We start from the raw sequence: 26,380 nt of genomic DNA on the forward strand, positions 1-26,380 counted from the left end.
AGCTTGTTTTCACTGAGGTGACAGGTGAGTGTGCTTCTGTCCTGTTTGAGGATTTGTGAATGACAGGGAGGGGCTGGTGATCTGCACAGCAGGGTCACCCCGGCTGAGTCAGTAAGTCAGCCAACAGTTAGCCATGCTACTATTACTAGAGGCAATCTACACATATCAATAGGAGAAGCAACCATTCTTAGTAGAATGATATCACCATCCACACATAACACTACTACATAGTAAGCATAATAAAAGATACGGTTTGTAGCATAAACTGGAGTCTAATCAGCATTGGTGCAAACACCTGTGTGGGTGAAGTCACAGAGGTGACACTGCTCTGACAAGGCATGTTTCCTAGGATCAGAGCAGACAGTCAGCAGTTATGAGTCATGCTGCTAACTTTCCTTGGCAGTGAAGTCTGTCTGCTGTCAGCCAGCCTGCCTGATAACCAGCCATAGTTGAAGACTTCAAGTTATACCATTTTTACACCAAAATGTGTGCGTGTAAACAGGTTACTTTAACACAGGTAAACAAGGCACATCATAGCACCGGGCTGGAAAAGTGGTGAAAATTAGCATGTCCACCTTTGTGTTGTGTTTCCAATAAACACCTGTGACTCCTGCAGAGTCATCTGAGGCAGGAGTGAAAGCGAATTGTACCCGTAGTAGGCATTTTGTGCCAGGTGGGTGAGGGGTATTAGAGAGTGCTGCTTTTTAGGGGAGAACAGTCAAATGTCAAAATCTGTGTGTGATGCTGCTGAAGGACACAAAGGTTGCTCTCTGCTCAGGAGCTGTGAAGATATGCAAAAATACAGAGCCAATTTACAGAACTTGTTGATTTTGTTCAGGCAGCAAATCCTCGTCCCTGTTATGAGCTTTACTCCTCCGAGCTCAGGATACACGAGTGGCCGCAGGAGCACAGAGGGGTGAAGATTAGACCTTTATTTTAAATGCAGGTTCGCCAAGCACAAAAATTATTTTCCAGGAACACTCTGCTGTTCAGACACACACACACACACAGAGACACACAGACACACACAGACACACACAGACACACAGACACACACACACACACACACACACACACACACACACACAGACACACACACACACACACACACACACACACACACACACACACACACACACACACACACACACACACACACACACACACACACACACACACACACACACACACACACACACACGCCATGCCCAGAGACCTGCCTGCCTCCTGAACCCTAGTGCTGCTGGACAGGAAGGGCACACATATGCACGCACGCACGCAGATACACACAGACACACACACCTGAAAGCTGGCAGTAAAAGCAGTCTTTCTGAGATCCTGAGCAGTAATCCTGTTCAGAATGTGGCATTTGGTGGTGCCAATTATCATCATGCTCAAACTGTATCCTTACCTGTACTGAGTAGAGCACAGTCCGTCACTCACAGTGTGTTCTACGACTGAGTGGACGTTTGGGGGAGCCGTCAGACTCGCTCAGTAATCAGACAGAGAGCCTCCATAGGAGGAGGAGTGGAAGATGTTAATAAAACCAGTGTTGGTATTAATTAAAACGGCCTGAGCACTGCCACTGCCTGGGGATGGAACATCACAGTGACAGAATGTGTGTTCACTACTCACAACCATGATGATGGTGGAGAAAAAACTCACCCTCAAGAACTTTAATCAAGGTGAGCCTGAGCAGTGAGTCACACAACACACACACTCAGACACACACAGACACACACACACATACAGGTAGAGGTACTGGAGAAGGAGAGGAGACAAGGAGAGGGGGAGAGGAGAGGGAGAGAGAGGGAGAGAGAGAAGGAGAGAAGGAGAGGGGGAGAGGAGGAGAGGTGGAAAGAAGGAGAGGAGATGAGAAGAGAAGGAGAGGAGGAGAGGAAGAGAGGTGGAGAGAAGGAGAGGAGACGAGGAAGAGAGGAGATGAGGAAGAGAGGAGATGAGGAGGCTAGCTATACTGAAGAAGCTAAGAAAACACAAAAACGGCAGGATTGAGAGAAACTCACTGAGGCTACATACATTTTACTGAGGGCAGTGTGTTCTGGCTGCAGCGGTTCTGACCGCAGGGAGTTCTGAAAAAAAACGCAGCCAGCTGCAGTGAAAAAGTTGAAGCCAACTCAATTTTTTGGAGAAACGCAGCCAGAGATCATGTTGCGGTGGTCAATCATTTCAGCTGGTGATCAGACAGCAGCCTGACTGACTGAGACCACAGTGGATTGTAGTTTGGCTTTGTGCACCAGTTTAGAAAACACTTTTTTATCTGTGGATGCCGACAATCACTGTAGGACCTGCATGCTTAACCTACTGTGGCAGGGGCAGATATCAACGCATGAGAAGTATAATTTCAGAGAAAAAATGAAAAATGATGACAAAGCCAATTAAACATAAGACAGTTATAATGTCTGTTAGATTTTATTAGCTATATATGACCTTGTTTTAATTAGAGATTGGACGTGCAGTGCATTAATGCTAGTGAATGTAAAAAAACAAAAACACTTCTTAGCAGTATTCAATATTTTTTTGAAATTTGAATCCGATTATTGAGCCAAAAGCATGATTTTATTATAGGTTTTTTTTTGAGTATTTATAGACTCCTTTCTATTATTCTCAGTATGAATGTATCTAAATTTACTATTTCTCCTCCCAGTGACTACTGTTGTACCACAGCTACATTTATGGAAAATGCACTCCTTAACTCAATATGCTCTTCTAGGAACAATTCTTTTTCAGATATTGGCGTCTAGAAAACACATGCCTACGCAGACAAACACAAACACTCGCCACCCACGCAAAATCCTTAAGCTTGTGTATGAAACTGGAAGTGCTTGTGTGTTTCTGTGAAAATATATGAATAGTCGGTTCAGAGCAGAAATAACTAATCTGCATGAATGGACCAGCCAATCAATACCTCCTCTGCCAGGGTAGCAGTGTTGGCACCACCCTTCATGTTTGCTGCCACCGTTCTAATGAGTCAATTGCTGGCGGTGTGTGTGGTTATGTCCCTCAGTGATGTTGGGGTCATTCACAAATGGATATCAGTAAATGTTGGAGTGCAGCTCTTGTATTAAGATGCTTTGTAGAATACGCTTTTACATCAGTGAGAAGAGTAGAACAAATAGTTATAGCTCCCAAATAGGGAGGGAGAACAATCTTGAAAGATCTTCAATCTTCAAAGAATCAATCTTGGTGTTGTGTTTGCGTTTGTGTTGTTATTTGTTTTGTTCTGTCCGAATGTTTGTACAAGTTGTGTTGTGATGCTTTGGCAACATTGTTGTAAAACTTTCATGCTTTGAATTGAATTGAATTGAAAATTGAATTGAGAACAGAATGGCTGCAATAAGAGGAGGAGTGAACAGAGGAGGGTGGCAACCCCATAAATCACACTCTTTCTAATGGATTCACTCCCATAATCTGCTCCGTAAATGAAGTGCTGGAGAGGAGAGAGGGGATGAATATACAGATGAGCAGTCAGTGTATGAATGAGAGCAGGAGAGGACTTTATGCTCTCTGCTTTATAAACTCATCACACATGGACTGTGTGCTTCCATCTTTGTGGAGGAGTCTGGCTGTTGAAGTCCAGCTGTGGTTGGAGAGCTGCCGTGTTGCCAAAATGAACTACTATTTCAGCTGTTCTGGAACATGCTGAGAAGGTGAATGAAGGATTCTCAAGGGCCGTGTTTCCACTAGCATAGTCAAAAATAGCGAAATATGGATGCACATTGATTTTGAATATTTGAAACTGTTTCAATACCAATTTTCTCTCAGTATCAACACACCAGGATCTTTATGGATCTCCTCTCCAACAGTGAGTGCCCACATAGCCCTAAATAGTCCTGAACTAAATCAACATAGATGCCGTTGTTCTTAAGGCACAGTACACATGCATTGTTACATTTATTGTGTCCCATACATAGGCTCTACTTGGGCGGCCTGTCCAGGTAAATTGAGACCTGCTCAGAGAGATAAAATCTGAATAACAGTTTTCCTAATCATTGATTGCCCTCCAGCCCCACCTGCCTTGTCACACACACGTGCATCACGCAGCATGCATCAGCTCTGGCATCAGCAATTTACTTCAGTGTTTCCCAAACATTAATTTATTTTTGGCGGTCCACCACAATATCAACATTGGCCCCCACATATTGATGTTCTATTTTTGGTGCTGTGCATCCCTTCTCACTCACTCAAGACACCCATCAGTTAATAGTATGATGTTATATACTTGGATTCAGTGGATGGCGATGTGGTTTTTAGTCCGCTGGTAAAACCAACAAAGAAGAAGAGGAGGACAATACTAGTTTTCCACCCATAGAACAGAACAGTCTTTGAGTTTAGTATCTACTTTTAAAAGGAACCAAAAGATAACTAGCCTGTTGTTAGTATGAAATTAAACACAAAAATGCCATATAAAAACAGAAGTGTATTCATATTCATCAGCGGACTAATTTGCCTAACCTCTGCCAGTCTTAAACTGCGGTGGAAAGACTGAAGGAACTTTTTATTTGTTTGAAAAGTAATTCCTGGGACTAAAAGTTCAGGAACTGGGCATAAAGGTCCAATTTAAAGTTCATTCTTAGGAAATAGCAGTTGCTAAAACAATCTTACTTCAAAGTCACTTTAGTAGTTCTGGAGCTTTTAATTCCATGAGGATGAGACAGAGTTTGTAAAATTGTCAGAAGAGGCAGCCACAGTGACCTGCGTAGATAGTGATTATTGCAGTCAAGGTGAACCTTTGACACATCACAGTTCCTGGTCATTTGGCAAGGCCATTCTCATATTAGGGAAGTGCATGAATGCAGAGGTATTACCTAAAACTTAAACAAAGCCTCTATGAAAAAACCTCTGCCAAATTCACACTGCAGTAGGGGGAGCTGCTGGGAGGGTGTCCAAGCCTGAAATGAACTGGGTGAGTCTCCCTGTCAGACTGTGACTGGGCTCAGTTAACTAGACAAATAGGTGGGTGCTTCTCCTGCTGCACATGCAGGCCTGTCCTGGCTGGATGCCTGAGCAATGAGCCAGGGGCTGAGGAGAGATGACGTCCCAGCCTGGTTATTCCTACACAAGCTGGAGGGCTTCTTCAGTGCTCCAGTGCACAGTGCTTAAGGCCTGTTTACTAAGCTGAACATTTGCAGAAGGCTAAGATTCATTTTCTCAAACACTTTTGTCCCCAGTCTTGACATAAACAAGGGAACAGTATGCAAACTGGACACCAGCAGTAAACCGATCCACATCTGGCCAAACACATGACTGGGAACTGCACAACCAGCCTTAGTCAAGTAAGCGTAATATTGACAGTGCAAGATCCAGGTGGTGATGTGCAGCATTTCCCTGAGTTTCATCCAAATCCAGTCACCTGTGTATGAGATACGGCCTATGATGGCAGCAAGCAGCTGAATGGCAACCAATCCATTGTCCATCTGTTCCAGTTTCATGACAGGGAGCAGAATCAGCTCCCCATTTTTTCCTTAATGACCACTTTGTAGCCAACATGTCCCCGTCGCTCAAGCTGAGCCTGCTGGAGGACAGGCATGGATGTACCTTGTTGCCAGCTATCCCCCCCAATGTCTCCCTGGCCGAGGAGACAGACGGCACAGAAGAGCCAGTCGTCTGAGCAGACAGGATGAGGCTGACCAGATGGTGACTTGGAAGGCACTTTATGCTAGAATTTTGTTAAGCAGACAAAGCAAGAATATATCAGTCTTGATAAATGCGAACACCAAAATCAAGGTTGGCTGCAGAGTGATGTTGGCAAACCTGTGATGTGATTGTGCAGGCTGGATTTCCTGACGTATCTGTTGAGAATCCTGTCTGTCATTCAATCAGTCAGTCAGTCAAGACCGGAGTGCAGATGGATGTAGTACGCTTAGACAAATCTGGACTGGGTGGGGGATGAGTCAAAAGCACGATGGACACTCATGGGATGCGATTAGAGCGACACAAAAAGCAGCAGAATAATGGCAGAAAAACATGTCTGCTCTCCTGGAAATGACTCAAAGACTTGATTGTGAAAAACATTTAGCATCATGACAGTTCCATCAGAACAGACAAGACTTGCGAATTCCACTTACACTTATGATATGCTCTTTTCCTCTCAAACAGTAAACAGAGGCTGTAATAAGATGGTGGACACTCATGTGTCTGGAACCTCTTCGTAAAGGTGAAACCTCTTCAGTGGATGTCTGTCTTTTCTCTGTAATTTTTATCCATCTTTTTCTCAGCTGTTTTACCAGTCATACGAACAAATGTGGCCGTGAACGTGGCATCCTGGCAGCTGACCTGAGCCATGTCCTGTGAGGCTGAGTACAGAGCTGGCCTTGGGCCTCTTGTAAATGTCATCTCTCTCTGTCTTTCCCCATCTTTCCTATCCATCTCAAATGTTAAATAAAGGCCAAATATCCGAAATAAAAACAATACAGGACACCAAACTCTCATAAATATGGACATCGTCTATGATTTCTGAAACTGTTTTGCTGAATTTGAAAGCAAGTGTCTTAAAATAGCAGTGTCAACATCAAACCATGACGACTTAAACTTTAAAGCCTGCCACCATTTTGTGGAGGAGGTAAAACAGCGTTTAAATAAGTTCAAAACAAAACATTTTGCTTAAACATTGCAGATTAAGTCATCGTTAATATCTTTGGTCAGACAGACACGGTGGTGTGCCGCTGGAGAAGATGTAAGAAAAGTACTGTGGATCTAAAAGAGATTAACTACAAACACTTGAGCAACATGTACAGTCTCACCAAGTAACGTGTCATCTGTGAGAGTCTTCAGAGAGTGTCAGGCAACAAGAACATTGTCCAAACTCAACTGGTCCACACCAGATCAACTGTTACCAAGGCTATTGTTCATCCTGTGTGAGTGAGTCAGATGTTCTCCACCTCACTGGGTCTAGCTCGCACACTGGAGGGAGGCTCAGAACCCAGTGACAGACAAATGGAAATCAGAGTAAAAAGCCCTTCTCCATGCATCAAACTGCATCAATCAATTCATCACAACGTGGAGTGTGTGTGTGTTCAGAGAGCAAGACATGACCTGCATGGGTAGCAGAGTGCTGTCTAACAAAGGAGGTGGACTGATGTCAGAGCACTTGTAGATCACACATCACAACAGATGGAAGCTGTAGAGCGAGACAAGACTGCAGGTCCAGAACTCAGGAGCAGGAAAGTTTGCACCTCTTCTCACATGACAAACTCTACTCATTGCAACATCGGCTCATATTTTTCTGCTACCGTTCACATACCCCAGCCCCATCTGTAGAGTCCATGCTACCATCGGATGGAAGTTACTATTGACACTCCAACTGAGCTTGGTACCTGCTGAGAATGATATGTCAGTGCTGACTTAATATGTATCTGACACAGTAAAACAATAGCACAGAACTACAGTAAAGAGAGAGGGTCAAGGTGAACCAGGACATTTATATGGAAATGGCGCTGGATGTTTACAATGGGCAGTTGAGCTTTTCCTTCTTCATGTGCTGGCTGGGCTCGACAGGCTACCTGCTGGACGCGTGTCTTTAACTAATGACGCCCTTGTCTTGATGTGTTATCAAAGACTCACCACTAACAAAGCTACGCTAATTCGCTGATAAAAGTTTTTTACTTTCTCAGGGAATAGTACAATTTCATCCTAATAACAATCCAGTTGAAGCAGATCTAAATGTAGATTTGGCCTTGAAGATGGTACACTATGTGCTCTACAGAGTGCCATTCTAGTTGATATACTTTTATTATGAAGCAGTAAAATTAGGAAATGTTGGCTTTTCACCAGCAGTAACTGAACACGACTACTGAAACATCTGAGAGTGAACACGATGAAACAGTAAACTACAGCAGATATGTGAAAGTAAAAGCAGGGACACAGGAGAGAAACCTAAGAGATTTAGTTATAATTTACAAAAGTACTGAGAGCTGAAACCACAGGGACTTTTAAAAAACATCTTTCTCTCTGGTCTCCTGCACAGACATGAGTCTGGTGATCGCAACACACTTGTTACAGGTTGGTCGTGGGCCCAAGACATCACCACAGCCCGCTTGCAGCTGGCTGTGCTTTGGCCCCACTCCAAAGAGGGTCCATCCCTGGCACTGCTCAGCTCATGTCAGCATGTTTACAGAATCAGAATCAGAAAGAGTTTTATTGCCAAGTAGGTTTTCACATACAAGGAATTTGTTTTGGTCTCGAAGGTGCGTTTAAACTGGTGATGGAAAAGCAAGTCAGCTTGACACGGTTTAACTTCACACAACCAAAAGCACCATTGGAAATGCCCCATCTTTCAGTGTGTCCCCTTCCATTTATTTCCTTATGCTGTGAATTCATCGTGTTCATAAAAATGTATGTCAAGAGAACTTTATTTTGATTTTTTAGTTTGAAATTACGGCTTTGTTTCCGCTTCCTTCCCTTTTTTTCAAAGGGTCTATTCTCTCAAAGACACAATGCAAAGAGTGTTAAGGTATAAAGTATAACCTTTGAATTCTTCAATTTAATATTCACCTGCAGACTAAAAGCCTTTCCACTGCTCAAAGACTGCCAAGGGGCCCTTGGGCAAGGCACTAAAGTCTTGTGCCAGCAAAGCTGATCAGCAGCCAACAGTACAGGCTTGTAGATGTGAAACTCTCAGGCTTGTACGGTTTAGAGCAAAATGAGTAAAAGCAGGTCAGTTGTGAGAAAGAGCATACATGCTTAGTCAACTTTCCTGGGGTGAAAAAATCTGATCCTGTCAAAGAGATTAAAGCCTTTTTGTCTCCAGTCACCTGAGCAGGAGTCAAAGGAAGGGCAGACAAGATATGAATCACTCTTAGTCAATGCAGAGACAGAGGGAGAGGGCTGCGAGAGAGATAAAGAGACGAACACAAACTGTTTCCTTGTGATTCAGGGATATCCCGTGGGCTGTGAACCAAACTCTGAGGAAACACTTGTGTATTCTAATAAACAAGTCCTCCATGGGAGCAACATCCACAGCCGAGCATCTGATATCTGGTTAAGTTGAAGAGAAGGAGGCACTCAGGGTATCACCTATTTAGCCACTTGTCTATCTATTCCTCCTGTTATTCATCAGACTCTCCTCCCAGATTTAGAGACAGGTTACATTTCTATCCACCCATTTTATGCACATTGTAAAAATACGCATAATCAAAGACATTTATTAAAAGAAAGGAACACAAGTGTTCATGCTTGGTGGGGGATGGAAGGTTAGTGTATCTATAACTAGATGCAATGAACTAACGACTGTTGAAAGATTCAAACCTCCAGCCTTAAAACCTTCTTTATCTGAAACCATAATTGGTGTCACACCAAGAGATAATGCTGTGTGTTGAGCATGACTTGGAAATGAAGGAGGAGTTCAGCATTCAAACAAATTTCACAATATTGTTCAATTGTAATGGGTTACACAGGTATTTCTATAATTCTGTCTACCCTATTTGTATTTATATTTATAAATATATACTGTATGTTTATTTACAAAAATAGTTATCTCCACTTCCATTTATTTTCCACCATCATATATTTTTTAAATTGTGCTCTAGGAAGTATCAATCAAACTAGTGTTGTGTTGTTTCCATTAAATATAGTTAGCCTTGTTGGCTAAGAGACCACATAATGTTAGCCTTAGTGTCAGCAGCAACAGACCTGGCAGTGAAGAACGAGCAGCCACCAGGTGGCAGTAGTCTATATTCGTTATTCAAAAAGGGAAAGTGTAAGACTCAAGACTGTGAATATACAAACTGGTAAGATAAAGCTGCATTTCTCACACCACTCTTGCCAATATATCCACTTCCAATATATTTGCCTGGAGGCACGCTCCCGCGTGCATGCGAATCTCCCTCACAGCCACTTGCACTACGGAAGCCACGCCAGACAAGATCAACGAGACTCGCAATAGATACACACCGGTATTTACGTCCAACAACACAAACACAAGAGGGATCTGCTTGCACTAGTGATTTGAAACTTTAAAAACTCACAGCAGGATGTACTCGTGTGCACACGGGAGCGTGCCTCCAGGCAAATATAGTATAGTGACTGTTTAGGCTAGAAAAATGTACTAAATGACGTCGAACTCTGGATGTCGCCACTTCAGAACACTTGGATTGCAGCGGACGAGCAGCTTTTGTGTAGTTTTATGACGCCCGTTATATGGGTTTTTGCTGCTGGAGGGTACCCCGCGGGTCTCCAGCTGCACTTTGAGGAATAAGAAACTACACCGGACTTATCATCAGCATGAGGGTGAGTTGATAATGACTGAATTTCATTCTAGAGTGAACTATTCCTTTAAGGTTGTTCTTAATAAGAAAATGTATCAGTAGTCATCCATCAGTTCTGACAGAAAAACAAAGAGGAGAAAATCACTCAAAACAACAGGGAATTCATATTAAATTGGAAGCAGACATGAAATGCCATAATGTGTCAGATAAAAGGTTTCTGGTTATGTAATCTTTTCTTGCCCTGCATTTTATTATGCCAATTTTTTTTTTATTCACTTACAACCCGAGCACCATGTGGATGGAAACAGTTGGACTCGGAGCAAAGAGACAGCCAGCACTAGGTCTGGATGAAAAGACAAAAATGTCTTCTACCAGAGTGTTGACAGAAACAGACAATAAAGGAGAGAAAAGGAGAAACAGAGAGGGCATGAGTGAGAAGACACAAACTGAGAAGAGGAAGAGAGAAAAAGCGAGAGTTTGGTCTGCAGAAAGAGCGAGAGAGCACTGGGAGAGATAGGGGAGCTGAAAAGAGCAGTCGATGCAGTGAGAGTGTAATTAGCAGGCTGAGAGTTTACAGGAAGAACCCTGTGAACTAGGACACTTTATTCCCACAAAACCTCAGCTGAACTTCTCCTCGGAGAAGAGCAAAGGGGGAGGGCAAAAAGCAGGTCTGCTTGGCCTGAGCACTGCGCATGAATACAGGGAGCATCAGCTTAGGCCATGTAGGCCAAGCACAGCCTGTGGGCAGGTCCAGGAGAGGATGCACACACACAGTGAGTCCTGCAGCGAGTCACATGGGGGAGGAGGAGGGAGTGACAAAGGGAGAGAACACCGCAACAAGGGAGAAGACTAGGGGCAGATGTAGTGAGGTATAATGGGGAAGAAACATGGAAGGACGAAGCAGAGTGAGAGCTTAATTCAATTAAACTGCATGAACATGCAAAGGGAAAACATGAAAACCTCTTTTTTTGTACCTAGGTTTAGGTATTCCAATAGATGTCAGGCAAGAAAGGGCTGATGGTTGAATGCAAAGTACTGACTACAGGTCCTGAGAGGGGCCAATTTTATCTGTTGACACCTCATGAACTCCTCCAGAGGAGGAAAGGTTTCTCTCATGATGAGAAGAGAAATTAATTAATGTGATTTGTCCTTTTGAAATGATGAAACATGAAAGAAATACACCGAGGTAGGGGCCTCTTGGTGGATTCAGGGGCCAGTATAGTGCTTGTAGTCAGGAAGGCTTAAGTCTGGACTGAATAGACCCTGGACTACCTTCAGCCCCACAAAAGGTCCTGTCCAATTTACTTGCAGCCCCTGTCTATTTGCCCTCACTAATGACCACCACCATGTTAATGTTGATGTTCAGGCATGCGAGTGTGTGGGGCTACCAGATAAGAGGGAGAGGTGGGTGTGGAGGGCAGCAAGGGATTTAAAGGGTGTGTGGAGCTTTGAGTTGAGGAGGACAGGGAGGAGGGGCAGGCAGAGTCGACAGGGTGAGGGGCAAAGGCCGGACCAGCTCCAATTGTAAACACTCTGTCTCTGTGTGCTATGTGGCAGCTCTCGCATGGAGACAAGTCTAGGACATGATGTGATTCAGAGAGAGAAGGTTAAAAAACCTTGAAACTGGAAGAGCATTTTGAGGAAAATAAAGGGATATGGAAGACAGGAGGACAAGGAGGGGATGATGAGAACAGCAGAGAGAGAGAGAGAGATTGGTGTTGTGTTTGTGTTCATGTTGTTATTTGTTGTGTTCTGTCCGAGTGTTTGGACAGATGCTTTGGCAACATTGTTGTTAAAACTTTCCTGCCAATAAAGCCCCTTTGAATTGAAAAAAAAATTGAGAGAGAGAGGGACAAAGCGAGAGGGGGACACAGAGAGACAGACAGAGAGAGAGAGAGACAGAGAGAGAGGGACACAGAGAGAGAGAGAGGGACAGAGAGAGGGGACAGAGAGAGAGAGAGAGAGACACACAGACAGACAGACAGAGAGAGAGAGACAGATGGACAGAGAGAGAGAGAGACAGACGGACAGAGAGAGAGAGACAGACTTTAAAAATAACTTTATTTAGTTATTCTCAAAGATAAATCAAAATCAGGTGTGCATCACCGGAACAAAAAACAAACAAACAAACAAACAAAATAAAACCAAAACAATATTTGACCAATCAAAAAGAGAGCAGCACCCCCCCCCCCCCCCAACAGATCACAGCACTCCTTCCACCGCCCAGAGTGCTGAGAAAGAGTCCAAATCATCAACAGTGCGATAATAAACATGTTCAACTTTGAGACGAGCAGCAACTAGCCCCTTCATCACCTCCTCACCCTCAGTGCATCCTGAACCCTTCACCTTGTTCTTCCTGAAGATCCAGATAGCGAGTTTAGCCACCGCAAACACAAAGTTCACCAGAATACACACATGCTTTTTCCTCACCAGGTATTTGGGACCATAAATAAACAACTCTAAAGAAAAATGTTCCTCAAAACCTGAAACCCAAGACTCCACCAGCCCCAGCAGACCAGCTAAGCGGGACACTGGGTGAACAAATGAACCAGGGATTCCTCCTGTGCATAGAACAGACAGCCCACCCCATGACCAGGGTCCAGGTGTGCTATGTGCCTGTTCATAGCTATCGCACCATGTATAATCCTCCACTGGAGGTCAGCTGTCCGTTTTTCAACAGGCAGTTTCTACAAGGACTTACAACGGCCTGTTGGGGAGTACAGAGACATAGACATAGACTGTGACCAGCAGCGTGAAAATCCTCGGGGTGCCTGCAGCAGCTACTCACGCACATTTATGCAGGGACATTCTGACACACACACACACACACACACACACACACACACACACACACACACACACACACACACACACACACACACACACACACACACAGTTAAAGGTTCTGGTACGTCTCTGTACAGGTGTGATGCTTTCATACCTGACGTGCAGATGCTGCTCATGCTCACTGTTTTTCACCAAGACCTAGTTCGGAGAATGTGACTCTCCCTGTCATTTTTACATATTAACGACAGTCACATTTCAGAGACTGATGGAGACAATACGTTTTCGGGGACGTCCACATTCTCATGTTTGTCAGAAAAAATACAAATGACACATTTCCAGCAAGCTTGTTCAACCAAACTCACTGACTGTCTAGCCAGAGTCTCTAAATACATAAATTGTGAATGTACAAGGCTAGTTAGATGACATGTGGCAAGTGACAAAGACACTTAATGTATTATGTAAAACTCTAGTCTAGAGAAATTAGTGTGATAACAGTGTTACTTGGGTGGTCTGCCCAGATACATTTACAGCCAGCTAAGTATATTTGGCAATCCATTTTAGTATTTTTGAGTAAAATTTGTTTCTTCTATCCAAGTGAATGACAATCATTAACTAGTGGTCTGCCCTCACCTTTTTAATGCAGGCCTACCCATGTCGTTGTTCGTAAAAGCACAATCCCACCCACACCCTCGCCACAGGTACAAGATCATTCTGCGGGAAACACTGAATAATGTGTGTCTCCATTTTAAGCAGATCCTCAGTCACTGGAGATTCAGATCAATGGAACTGGCAGATCTAATATGGAGCACATTGAGGAGGAGGAAAAAGACAGAAGAGAGGACGATTGGAAAACAACAAACAGGCAATAACAGAAGGGCGGGAAATTACATCTTGTGATTTGGCACAAAGAAAGATCTTAAATAAAAGTCATATGTGAACAAATCTGGTGAAAAATCCTGACATGACACAGGCTACAGATTTCATAATAAGCGTGAGGGGAACTGGTTGGAGCTGAGTGGTTGCCACGGTGCAAGAGGACGCAGTGTGTGTGAGACTGTGTGCCTGGACTCGCTCTCTGATCAGGGCGGCAATCTCTCGCCAGACAACAGGAGAGATTTCCGAGCTCTGCCTGCCCTCCTTTTCTCAGCTCCAATGAAATTTTGATATTCACGGCGTGTCTCACTCTCCGCCACACATCACAAGAAGTACGGACAGCTAGGCTGGTGCATTGGGCGAGCAAGACTCACATCCATGCTCACTCACTCTCTCTTCTCCCACCCTCCACTCTCAATCTCACACAGAGACAGCCATGAAGACACAAAGGAGCACCAAACTACAGCAGACATATTGCTGTGACAGGAGCAGATTACAGTCGGATGCAGAAGGAACAGAGCAGGTCCAGACAACACTCCTCGAGGTAGAAAAGGTTTTAGTTCAGACATCAGAGCTGTAACTGTCTCTCGAATGTAAAAACATTTCACTGAGACAAGGGGAAACACTAAAGAGTTGGTGTGCTAATGAGCAGCAGCAACAACAACCAGCCTGCTTTCACCGCAGACACAAGCTCAGTTGCATTGAAACAGTCTCACACGCACGCACACACACTGCTGTGCTATTTTTAGAGCTGGGTTTCCAGAATATCCCTCCCTCCTCCCCTTTTTAATAAGCCTGCCCTCAAACTGACTGTACACTGCTATGGAATTAAAAATTGATTAAAAAGACCCTTTGGTTCCCACTGCAGTCTCGCATTTTAAAAAACAGCTGCAGAAGGACTGATGGGTGTTGGTGTGCACCTTCTAAAAGGAAATGTGGGCTTTGCAGAGGTAAAGGAATGTACTCCAAAGCTAAATGTGAACAGAGAGATCGAGTAAAATCTAGAGCTTACAGAAGACCAAAGCATATTTGGTGTATGGCATTATGATTTGAGATGTGATTAACATTCCCCAGCGAAAACCCATGACTATGGGTTCAGCACCATAAAAATAAAACAAAACAACAAATTCTCTAAAATCTGAAGTTAGGAGAGACTACAAACATACACATACACCACAATCATGTCCTCACTGTATTTGGAAACTTGATTTTGAAGTCCACACTTAATTGAGTTTGGGAGCACTAAGCACGTCAAAGTCAGGAAATGTACCTTTGGCGGACAGTTACTCAGCCTGGTACACCCTTTATAGAAAGCTCTTACCAGCAGGGTCATTATGAAGTCCAGTCGCTCCCCTGATGTGCGAGGGTCACAGGACTATCACTGCCATCCAACACAGCTCAACATTATGCTGAATGTCATGGTCATTATTGGAGATAATACCATTATATACCAATAACCAATGTTTACCTGCTTCTCCTGGCCAATACCAATAAGATAACTAATGACTTCACATTTTTGTACTTTTAATAAGAAGTTCCTAGCTTGCCGTTTATGCACACGAGGTAAGGAAAGGCTAAGATGTAGTGAGCAAAGATAGACGATTCAATATTCCAGCTCTAATATGACTTATTGTGTTAGAAGCTTTTTCTGTCCTCTATGAACCCTTGTAGAATATGTATTGCAAATTGCAATCGTGTTGTCGTTCGCCACCTACTGTATCAGAGTATGAAGATGCTTATTGTTAAGTCAACTCTATTTTTCACATATAATTTCAAAGATACGGATAGATATGGCTAAATAAGTTGCTATGATGACGGTGGTGCATGCAGATGCGGCGGCCAGTGGCTCCTTTAATCCTCGCTACATATTTGATATATTTCTCTATACCCACTTCTACTGGAGCACGCTTTGCTTCCGCTAGAGATGCACTCATCGACATGAAGTGTTGGGTTTGGACTGAATGAAGCGGACTGCGAGAGGATTTCCACCAGCGGCATCTGCTGCATGGCCAGCTAGACCAGTGAGACAAAACATCACAAAACGCGATGTGATCGCACCAGGAATAAAAGAAAGAGAGGCAGCATCAGAGTTAAGATGACCTAACTTGGACTAAGAGCTGTTCCTCTACCAAGCCTTCTTCTGGGAAATGTCTGGTCGCAGGAGAATAACGTGGATGAGGTGCACCTAAGGCTCACTCAGGGTGATAAAAGCACAACACTCATCAGCCACATTCAGTGTACAATCTGCTCCCACAATGGGCTTTTCTGTCTCTGTTATAAGAATTTACATCTGCGAAAGCTTAAGATAGACAGACACTGCCAAAACAAGCTTCTCCTCCATTTTCTAGATTACCATGGTTTACCATGTGCAACAGGTGACGAGTCCGAACCCATCAAATTATGATTGCTCTTGCATGAAACAAAGCAGCCAGTGCCTTTCTGAAAAGTTGAGAGATTTTCAACTTGTTTGAGACGGCTGCAAAAAAAAAGGCGGAGCACTCCTAGAAAAGCTTTCGGTCAGGTGAGGAGGAGGCATTTCCACCAGATCAAGACTGAAAGCTGGCATCAAGGAGGCAAAGAGGAGACATCTGCAGAGACTGGAGAGGGACCACAACACCAACAGCAGTAAAGATATGTGGCAGGAGATAAAAAATGTCACAGGCTACAAAAGCAGGAGTTCCCCCATCAAGTGTGAGGCCACGCTGCCAGATGAGCTGAAAACCTTTTATGCCTGCTTTGATCTCCTCAACAAAGACTCAGGGCGAATTTCACTCCCAGTCCATCCCTGATTATATTTCAAGGCCACGTTGCTCACCCGTGCTTGTGCTCGTGCATGTGCACACAACGCTGTCCACATCAGTGGAGGTGAGGTGGAGCAGGTGAACAGTTATAGGTTCCTTACTAGGACAGGAAGGCTCTACAGCAGGTTATTAAAACCGCCAAGAGCATCACTGGTACCATCTACAGAGCATCAGTGACATCTGTGAAGTGAGATGTCTGCACAGAGCCCTAAGGATACTAAAAATCAACACCCACCACCTCAGAGTTGCCGGAAGGTAGGAGTTGCTCACTAGCACCCTACTGTAGTCACTGCTGTTTCTTACTGTCGCTGACATTCCCATGCAGGGTTTAAAAGGTTCTCCGTCTCCACACCACATGTGTCTGCAACATAGGCGTGTTCAGCCTCAGGAGCTTGAAACAACGTTAGCTGGCTAGCTGTAAAGCGGAAGGCAGGCTAAGAAAATGTAAAGATGGCATAATTAAGAGAAACATTACCAGTGGCCTGCAGAAAAGAGACACAGCAGCTTCACACTGGTCGGTGCCAACTAACATGAAGATGTGACTGTTCAAACTTCCACTCGCACATAGTTGATGTGGACTTTGCAAACTCACTACAGAGGAGGAGACATTTATAGTATCCAAATGATGAAAGTTATGATTAATAGTATATCTGTACATGAATACCACACTGTCTGTGGTAGTTTCCTGTAAATTAAATTGCAACATATATTGCAAAAAAAATATTGTCATGTCAGTTTTCCAATATGGTGCAGTCCTATTTTAAATCCTATGAATGCAATCCTGTTGCACAATAAAACATTAATCAGAAAGCTCATGTGCAGAAGCATTCCTGTATTAACATGACTGTGTAAGTCCCCCCTTATTTAAGATATACCCACTGCTACAGATGAAAACTTAAATCACTTTGTCTTTTTTGTGTGTGTGAGCACGTGTGTACTTCCAAGCTGCACACACACATCCAGGCCTCATTAACATCCATGCTGAATGGCACAGCATGTTAGGTTCAAAGCACTCTCCCCCTCCAGCAGTGATTCAAGCTTTCTTCCGCCTGCCAAATTCTTCCATTCTCTTTAAACAAGGTCTTAATCTGCCTTGAAACACTGCAGAGTTCTCCTGCAGCAGTGCCAGTGGCCCAGGGGGAACAAGAGTGGGAAGTGTCCCTCTCTCACCAGCTCAGTGGACAAAGTGAGGCCCCTCCTCTTTCTATCTGCAGGGACAATGGTGCAGGAGGAGAGACGAAGAACTCGACACTGAGCGGAGGACCTGAAATGACCCAACACCACACACCAACACAGCCTTTTCTCCTCAGACCACGCACAACCACATTACAGGAACCTGGATGGATGACTTTATAAACCTCCGGTCAACAGCAGCCCTCAGCAGGCCCCCGACATTAGCAGAGACTTCATATCAACAGTGGCTTCTCCATACATTTGTATCAAAAGACAATAAACTTCACGTAACCCCCACTCATCCATGGAGATGAACTAAATCACAGTACCTCATTGGCAAAGCCATCCAGCATGCAGCTACCAGAAAACAACAACTTCAAGGTTCCATCTCTGTCACGGGGGGAGCTCACTGTGGCACATCCTGAATGCCCTCATGGCTTGTGATACTCACAGGCAGGTACTACATTAAAAATTAGATTTATATACAAGCTTGTTCCAACATGTGGACATCAGTAAGCAGACATTGCATGGTCCGTAGCACAGGAAATGGAGGGTAAAATGGATGGACAGGCACTGTACTTCCGATCAATGATATTTTGACTACTGACTGAAAAAACACTTGAAGAATGTCTTGAATGAAGTTGACGGTTTGTCTTACAGGAAAGAAGCAGACAGAACAGATGGAAAAATGGACAAATAGACAAACAGACAATATTGCTGGTTAATTGTAAGAAAGAGTGAGCAGGGAAATCCAGCAACAAACCCACATATTGCCACTCTCACTGTTACTAGGAGGTGTCACTCTAATATAAAACAGCAGAATATATAACATATCATTTAAGCCAGCTTGGTGAGCACAGTTTCCTTCCCCAAGTTTCTCTAGTTTCCTTCCCTAAGGAACTTGTTTGCTGAAAGGACAGCTAAGGACAGAGGACGGTAACTGGACAGTTGGACATTTTCACAATGCCACCTGTACAAACCACTGCTGTAGTGTCTCTGGACAGGCCACTAAATAAAAGAGGAGGTGCTTTGCAGGTGCTTTGAACTCCCTGTGGAGGATTGATACAAAATCCCCAAAATAACACTGCAGGTCTGCACATTAAAGAACAGGTTTCCAGTAGTGGAGAGAGACATCCAACAGCTACAGATGTGAAAGTCCCATCCCATCCCACCTGACTCGGTGTGAATCGGGGTGACAGGAAATGCTTTGGGGATGCAGATTGCTGCAGTGTCTGGCCTGTGCCCTCAACAGTGACGCCTTCAGATACCCACTGAAGAGCTGGAGGGAGCTATTATAGCCATCAATCAGATGGACTGGGCCGCAGCAGCAGCAAGGACACCGAGGCAGCTGCTGTACACTCACAGCTCCTTCAAAAGAAAAGGAAATCACCACCAACTAGCAGGTAGGCAGTGCTGGCTGTGGCCGGTTAGTTCAATCTGATGCAAGTTGCTTCAGAAGGGAACACAGCTTGTGAAGAACTATAGGACTAAAATGGATAACTTGAAGTTGTATTTCTGCAGCTTAGCCATATTGCCTTCATCTGACGACGGCGCTGTTAAATGAAAAGACCTTGGGTTTCAGTGTCCTAGTGCAGATTGTTTGCAGTGCTGCATTCAATGGCCGTTCGACAGCCTTTGAAAACACACCAGATTTGATTTACAGTAAATTCCCGGAGGAGTTCTAATAATAGAGATGTCAGTTTCATTTTAGCACCTTTGTATCTTCAGATCATTGATCTCCTGGTTGAATGACTTTGGATGAATCAGTATAGTGGCTTCTGCTACATGTTGCTGGTTAGCTGCAAGCTTTTCAGCCTTTGTGACTGTAATCCACCACAAAGGCCACCTCAGTATCAAGGTATTTAGAGGAAGACAAGGCCTCCTCCCACATTTATACACATGGTTCACACAGGCTTGTGTGAAAGGAGGAAGGGGAGGGCTCTGTTTACTTGAAAAAGCTCTTCACTGTGGCAGCCTGGACTGTGTCTGGACAAGCTTCTCTGAAACCTGATAGCACTCTGGAAATGCATTGGATGTTGATAGGGCCCTACAACAGAGACATGACAGAAACAGTTCCAGTGATCCAAGCACAACAGCACGGGACAGGTGTGAGTAACTGCTGTGCAGCACTATGCGATGGCTGCTAACCGACTGGGGCACCTCTAGAGTCAACTGACAAAGTCACAGAGGAGAATAATACAGGATTTACTCCAATAATACTCATGATTTCAGAAACTGGGTGGCCAAGTCGGAGTGTGGGTGACAATATTAAAGCTGTCAGTCATACGTGATTCATATATGAAGAACATTATGTACAGTTCCACTGCATTAGGAGAAATTACCACCTGCAGCCATTAAAACACTGTTAAATGTTGTTGCGTTCCAACTTTGTGTGTTTTTGCAGGTCCCAAGGCGGATTAACAACATCCAGTAAAGACAGCATATAAAAAGGGCCTGAATATACTCCCAAACATACAACTGAAAACAAAGCTGCACAGACAGCAGCCAACACCAAGGACGTATAGTAGTTCTACTTTGTGGTATTTACTTGGAGGTCACATACTACAAATGCGCAGACGTATTCTGTAGCATATTATAGTGTAGGGGACCAGTCCACAGGGTTTCAACAAGTGGTACACAAGAAGGTAGGCAGATATTGGCACAGAGCCAATCTGTACAGCCTCTGATAACAAAATGTATGTCTCATGGACACTAGTAGACCAATGCTTGCTCAGGGACGTGTAAAGTGTAATTTCTGCTTTATAATTAGGGCTTTTCTAGACAATGTATTGTAAAAAGAAGTACTTTCCTGTTGTGACAGTAAGCCTTAATCCTCTTGCTACTGACAGTTCCCAATAACAAAAACAATGCATGAAAACACATCTTCCATGAAACAAATTACTTGATTGACTACTTAAGACTCAAGATACTTGACAATACAGAGTACAGATTCAATACCAAAGGTACCTTTTTCCCAAAAGTAAAATATGTTTGCTTCACTGCATGGAACTCATCAGGATCATTACCTTATGTAAGGTAAAATAAGGCCAGGGATTGCTGTGGCACTAAATGCTGAGTTGGCAGCCCTCCATGACTGAATGAATGTAACTGATCGCAAAAACACCAAACTTTATGGTGCCACTGACAAAGAAATGTCATGACTGTAACCCAACCTGCTTTATAAGGAGACCATTGAGAATGATGCAGTGTATCAGATCAGGGCATCCCTATTACACAAGCAAACAAAGGATACTGTGATTGTGGGCGCTGGCCAAATCCCCGGGCCACCAGACAGATCGATAAATAAATTTCAGTCTGAAATGTGGCTGTTATAAATTCTCGTCTGATCAGGTCCTGTCACTGTACATATAGTCCTGACCTCCTGGAAGAAGTAACAACCTGTGTCCTTTGAGCTTCGATGGCTGGTTTGTTCAATAAATGCAGAGTCCCCAAAGCCAAAATCCTGTAAAATATCCCCTCCTCTGATTTAACATCTTAAAAGCCCGAACAAGAAGACAGGCCTCAGTCTGTGGGCAGAGACATCACAGAATGGGGATTAGTGTTGGGCTTCTGTTTGTGACGCTCCTCTATAACCAACATAGCTGTGCATCCCTCTGGTAAACGCACAGTTGTCACATGGAGGCTAACACATATTGGAATGAATCAGACACTCCCTGAAACAAAATGGTAAATCATGACTACAAAAAATGAAAATCAAATCCAGTGACACCATATGAATAAACAGGGGTCTCACTGGATTATAAAGTAATTAGAAGCAATGGAGTGCAAGTTAGGGGATGATAATTGAAGCCGAGTAATTGACAGAGAGAGGGGAAAGTAAACAGTTAAGGGGACAATGACCTTCTGCCTAATGAGCCAGAGTCCTTTTGAATCTGCCTATTATCCTATTAATGGATCCAGGAGGAATTCCTTCAGATGGCATTAAGGGTTCCCCTGGAGAGAGCAAAACCTGGGGGGAAGGGGCCAGAGGGGAGGAACAGGCCCTTGGTTTTATTCCTCTCAAGCGTCATGCTTGGCCCCCCTCATTCAGGTCAATTGGTCATGCACTTCCTCCCTCTCTGCTCTTGCACACACCCAATAAACACTCAAGTGCACATATCCAAGCGAGGAACCAAAACATTTTCCCCTGCTGTCATGGGGCCCAGGGCCTGTCAGTGCATCTGGGCCCAGCTTGTCGGCATCCAGGGTGGAGATCAATGATGTCAGACCTCAAAAGGTTTGCTCAACAGCAAGTCTTAGCAGTGCGAGAAGAGGCTCGCTGTGGGAAATATTCAACCAACAAGAAAGCCAGTGAAGTCGTTTTATTGTTATAAGCATAATGTGATACTGACCATGATAAGTGCATGTACAGTATGTACGCAACACAGTCAGACTGGCCAAATGCTAACAAAGAGGGGAGGAAAAAAATGGGAAGCGCGGCATCAAATTACACAGAACTGATTGGTGGGAGTGTGCAGGGCTTAGGTCAGGGAAGGACAGGGAATACAAGGCCCTGGGCTGTAGGCACAGCCACATGGTGCGGATGAACCGCTGACCGCTTACACCAGGGTAAACATGCTGATGAGATAAAAGCAGACACACATTAAGCAAAACTGTTCATGAACTCCTCCCTTCAGGCCGGACAATAAAAAAATCACCATGAAGGCAACAGGAAACATAAAAAAGAAACTCCTTTTGGGGAGGCGGGGCTTGTTTGTGAGCCACAGAAAGAAACAGATCCCTCTCCACTTCAATGTGTTCCAGATGGTGATGTCATTTGATTTCTGGAAATGCAGAGCAGACTGTGACTCCAGTTTGCCACAACCTGAGCAAGAGGAGAGTCAAACTGTGCAAATGTATGGAGCGCACACACCACAACACACACAGTACAGACACACTACTTTATCATTACTGCAACCTGAAGCAAAGCACAGTCAGATTCAAACCACATATAATGAGGAAACAATTGAATCTGTTTAATACCATATATTCAGGAATGTTAGCCAGACAGGATCAAAGGAGCAGGCATTTTGACAGTGTTCAAACATGAGTGTGTGCCAAGACACGTCGCTTAACATTACCACAAAATGGAGGGAAAGCGAAGCATTGTTCAAACAATCATCACAACTGCATCAGTTCATTACAGTGTTTCCTCCCTGTCTTCTTGCAAACATTTTTCACAGCAGACATTTTCACGTCATAATAGGGAAAGTTTAATTAATACCATTAATAATGACTGCATTCCGTGTAGGTGATCCTCTAGGTCGGACCTAAAGTAAACATAGAAAATAGCCTAATGGATTAGCTATTGTTGCTAAGTGCACTGGGATCAACTCAAAGGCCAACCACCCAGCTAACTGCAAAGTCACAATGACCTGTGTTAAGAATAACCACAATCATGAGAAGACCTGTGCCCTGACAAACCAGATGACGGGGGCTGTCAGTGAGTGTTTGTGGCCCTAGTTGTTGCAGCGTGTCCCACACGTTTGGCACTAGTCGGCCCATGTCACCGGCTTTTCAGCCAACTGAGCATGTTGTTGCTCTAGTATCCACGATTTCAACCATTTTGTGCAGTTTCAGCGTGTTTTTCGCCTCTTCCACTTCACCAATGCTATTTGCAAAATTAGCAGACAAATTCTTGATTAGAAGCAGCTATGTATGTGACGGTGGTGTTTAAATGATAGGCAAACGCTGTTTTATCATAGCAGCGGTTTGTTTAACCGCAGTCCTGACTCTCCTGGTTTCCACTTTTGAATGACAAATACAGACTACTGCCTCCTGGTTGTATGGAAAACCTACTCACGCAGATGCAGAGCGTAGAACCTAGTTGGCAGTTGGCTGTAGTCTTTACGGTGTCTTCAAGTGCGTCAATTTATCATATCCTTCATCAATCAAGCATAAACACCAAATATTCACTGGATCCCATTCAGTGCCCATCACAATTTCCTAAAGCCCAAGGGGCTTAAGGGCTTCTACATAAGAAGAAAAGGCATCAAATAGTCAAATTTCACACAGTAAAAGCACTATTTTGTATTCTTGCTTGAAAATGACTCCAAATGACTTCATTGTACTCATTGGGTAAGGCTCAGAAAACTGCACCAATATATTTATAATATCTACCAAATTGTGATAACCAAAATACAGGACAGTATACAGTCCAGATTAATCCCATATCAGTATATAGTACACTTTATCTCCAAACTGTAGAGCATAACAATAATGCTGTGTGCACTGGTTTTATTGTGCTTGAATCAGTGTTGATGAATTGCTTCTCAGCATACATTCACTGACAAGCTCCCCAGGCTGCCACTGCTGCAGTGTGTGTTCAGCCCTCTCACATCAGTGCAACCGCATGCGAACGTGCAGCTTTATGACGGAACCAAATTAAACCTGACACCCTAACCCCGGCCCAATGTCCTCCATCTCACTGCTCCATATCCTTAGTCCCTACTCAAGTATGTCCTGTTGGACGCTGCTCTTGGTCACTCTGTGGGGGAGCACTGCCTCAGCATAGGGGACAAGTTGGACTCCCATTAACCCAGCTAAAAATATACATCTAAACTCTACTGCTATGGTGTTTTCACCTGTCAAAATAGGTTGACGAGAGGGCACAGCAATTGCAAGAGGATTTGGCTGGGGTGATAATGCTGTGCCATTGGGTGGAAAATGATTCTATTGTTTCGCGGCGTGGGGATTAAGGTACCCAGAGTGCTCGGCTGTAATAGATTTATTACAGGGCAGGGGAAGTGCCAAATCTCAATTCAAACAGCATCACCCACATCTAAACGAAATCTCAGCCCCTCCTTTGCACACAACGTCTATGTAAATCATTTTTACATCAGGAATCTGCAGGCAGTGTATAGGCCTGTCTATATGTATGTCGAGGCTCATAATGGCAATATGCATTGTACATTTTCACACCACATAGGATTCTGTTTTTGTCTCCCTAATTCTTACATGATGCATATTATCGTAGTCATGATGACTCCTTGCTTTTATACTGTACTGTCTTCTATAGAGCAAAGAACAGACAACTGAATGCTTTTACAGAACAAATTTGTCCCCATCCGCCTCAATCTCTGTTTCTGATATACCACTTCCTAGACCGCCAATCTCACTGCAGTCCCCTAATTTCAGGAGATGAACAAAGTCTTGCATCTGCAACTGTCCTTTTACTTGTTTCACACTGAAAAAAATGAAACAAAGCTCAAAGAGGACGCACTGTGTTACATTGTCGACTGCCCACACTCCACAGGTTGCTATAAACACATAAAACAACAGCTAAGATATATATATATATGCTGGCCCTGAATACCACATGTGGCAGGTAGAGGCACAAGTCGAGCCCTGGAGCCAGAGGTGTCCGCCACCACCATGCCTTGATGGAGCAGGAGAGCGAAAACAAAGCGGAGTCGTGAGGAGGGGGAGCAGAAGAGGACTCCCACCGCTGCAGGCAGCCCGTGTGCAAAGCACGCCGCGTTGGTACAATATGTCAACACCCCAAATCATCTTCCTTGGCTCATTTTACACACAAGACCCGTTAGATTTCCTCTAGACAATACAGACGGTGCGTGTTGGTGTGCGCGCGTGTCCAAACAAGCCGCCACAAACACGGAACATGCGCGTGGAGCGCTGCGAGACAGCACAGCCACCATTAGAACAAGAACACCAATAAACAAAAAGAGTTGGCTGACCTGCGGGTGTTGCTCCAAATATCCGCACCACCGGTACTTTCTTCACGCCGCTCTCCCTGAATTCAGAGTAGCAGACGTCCAGGTCTTTAATGGGACTTGCCAGATAGAAGTCTGCGGTGACGATCCGCACCGCAAACATGACTGCCGCGTCTGTCCGAGGAGACCCGAGCGACAGAAGAGCCAGAAAACTACTGTTAGGAGTCCATAAGACGCAGGGACCTCGGTGGCCAATCGATACCAGCCGAGGAGGGTGCTGTCACGGCGTTACAACAACGACAACGCGGAGGGAATGCCCGGTTGTGTCCCATGAAAAAACGCGAACAAAGATTCCTGCGGCGCCCTGAGGTGCCGCCGCCGTCAAGGTTCAGCTGCGGCCGGGGAGAGCTAAACTCGACAGCGGCAGGTCATTATCGGACGCTCCGCAGCTGTCGGGTCCATGTTGTACTTTAATTATAGCTGTCCTGTATTATTAGCTCTCTCAACACTGTTTTTGTTTTCAGCCAGGAAGACGTTCCTCAGGCTTCCGGTATGCAGCGTTATCTTCCCAAATCACGCCTCAGAACGAGTCCCGGCCAGTCCCGCCTGATCCCGCAGCTCCGCTCCTGCTTCAGAACAGGCTAGCCCACGTTAGCACGTTAGCTAACCTATCAGGATGCATAAGAACAGTACTTCCGATTTTCAGAATAAAGGCAACGTTGAGGACCTTCCAGCACAGTCATTCAAAGCACCAGAGTGAAATAACTGATTTATTTTGTAGGGGGTGGGGGCACAGTTGCTGCCCATGCAGATATTACGGCAGTGTACAGAAGTTTGTGTCACCAGCAGTGAC

The 26,380-nt window shown here is 44.4% G+C and overlaps 1 protein-coding gene across 4 annotated transcripts in view; it reads right to left on the reverse strand.

Annotated features, from left to right (window-relative positions):
- The window catches only part of rev3l (REV3 like, DNA directed polymerase zeta catalytic subunit), a 77,985-nt gene extending 51,837 nt beyond the window's left edge, over positions 1–26,148 (reverse strand). For all 4 annotated transcript variants that reach the window (XM_084377388.1, XM_084377387.1, XM_084377386.1 and 1 more), the window contains exon 1: positions 25,552–26,148. In XM_084377388.1, the coding sequence (XP_084233514.1) occupies positions 25,552–25,690 (139 nt within the window). In that variant the 5' untranslated portion in view covers positions 25,691–26,148. The remainder of the gene's footprint in view (positions 1–25,551) is intronic.
- Positions 26,149–26,380: the final 232 nt, after the last annotated feature.

Source organism: Pagrus pagrus (genome assembly GCF_965226575.1).
Source record: "Pagrus pagrus genome assembly, chromosome: 16".
Taxonomy (NCBI): Eukaryota; Metazoa; Chordata; class Actinopteri; order Spariformes; family Sparidae; genus Pagrus; species Pagrus pagrus.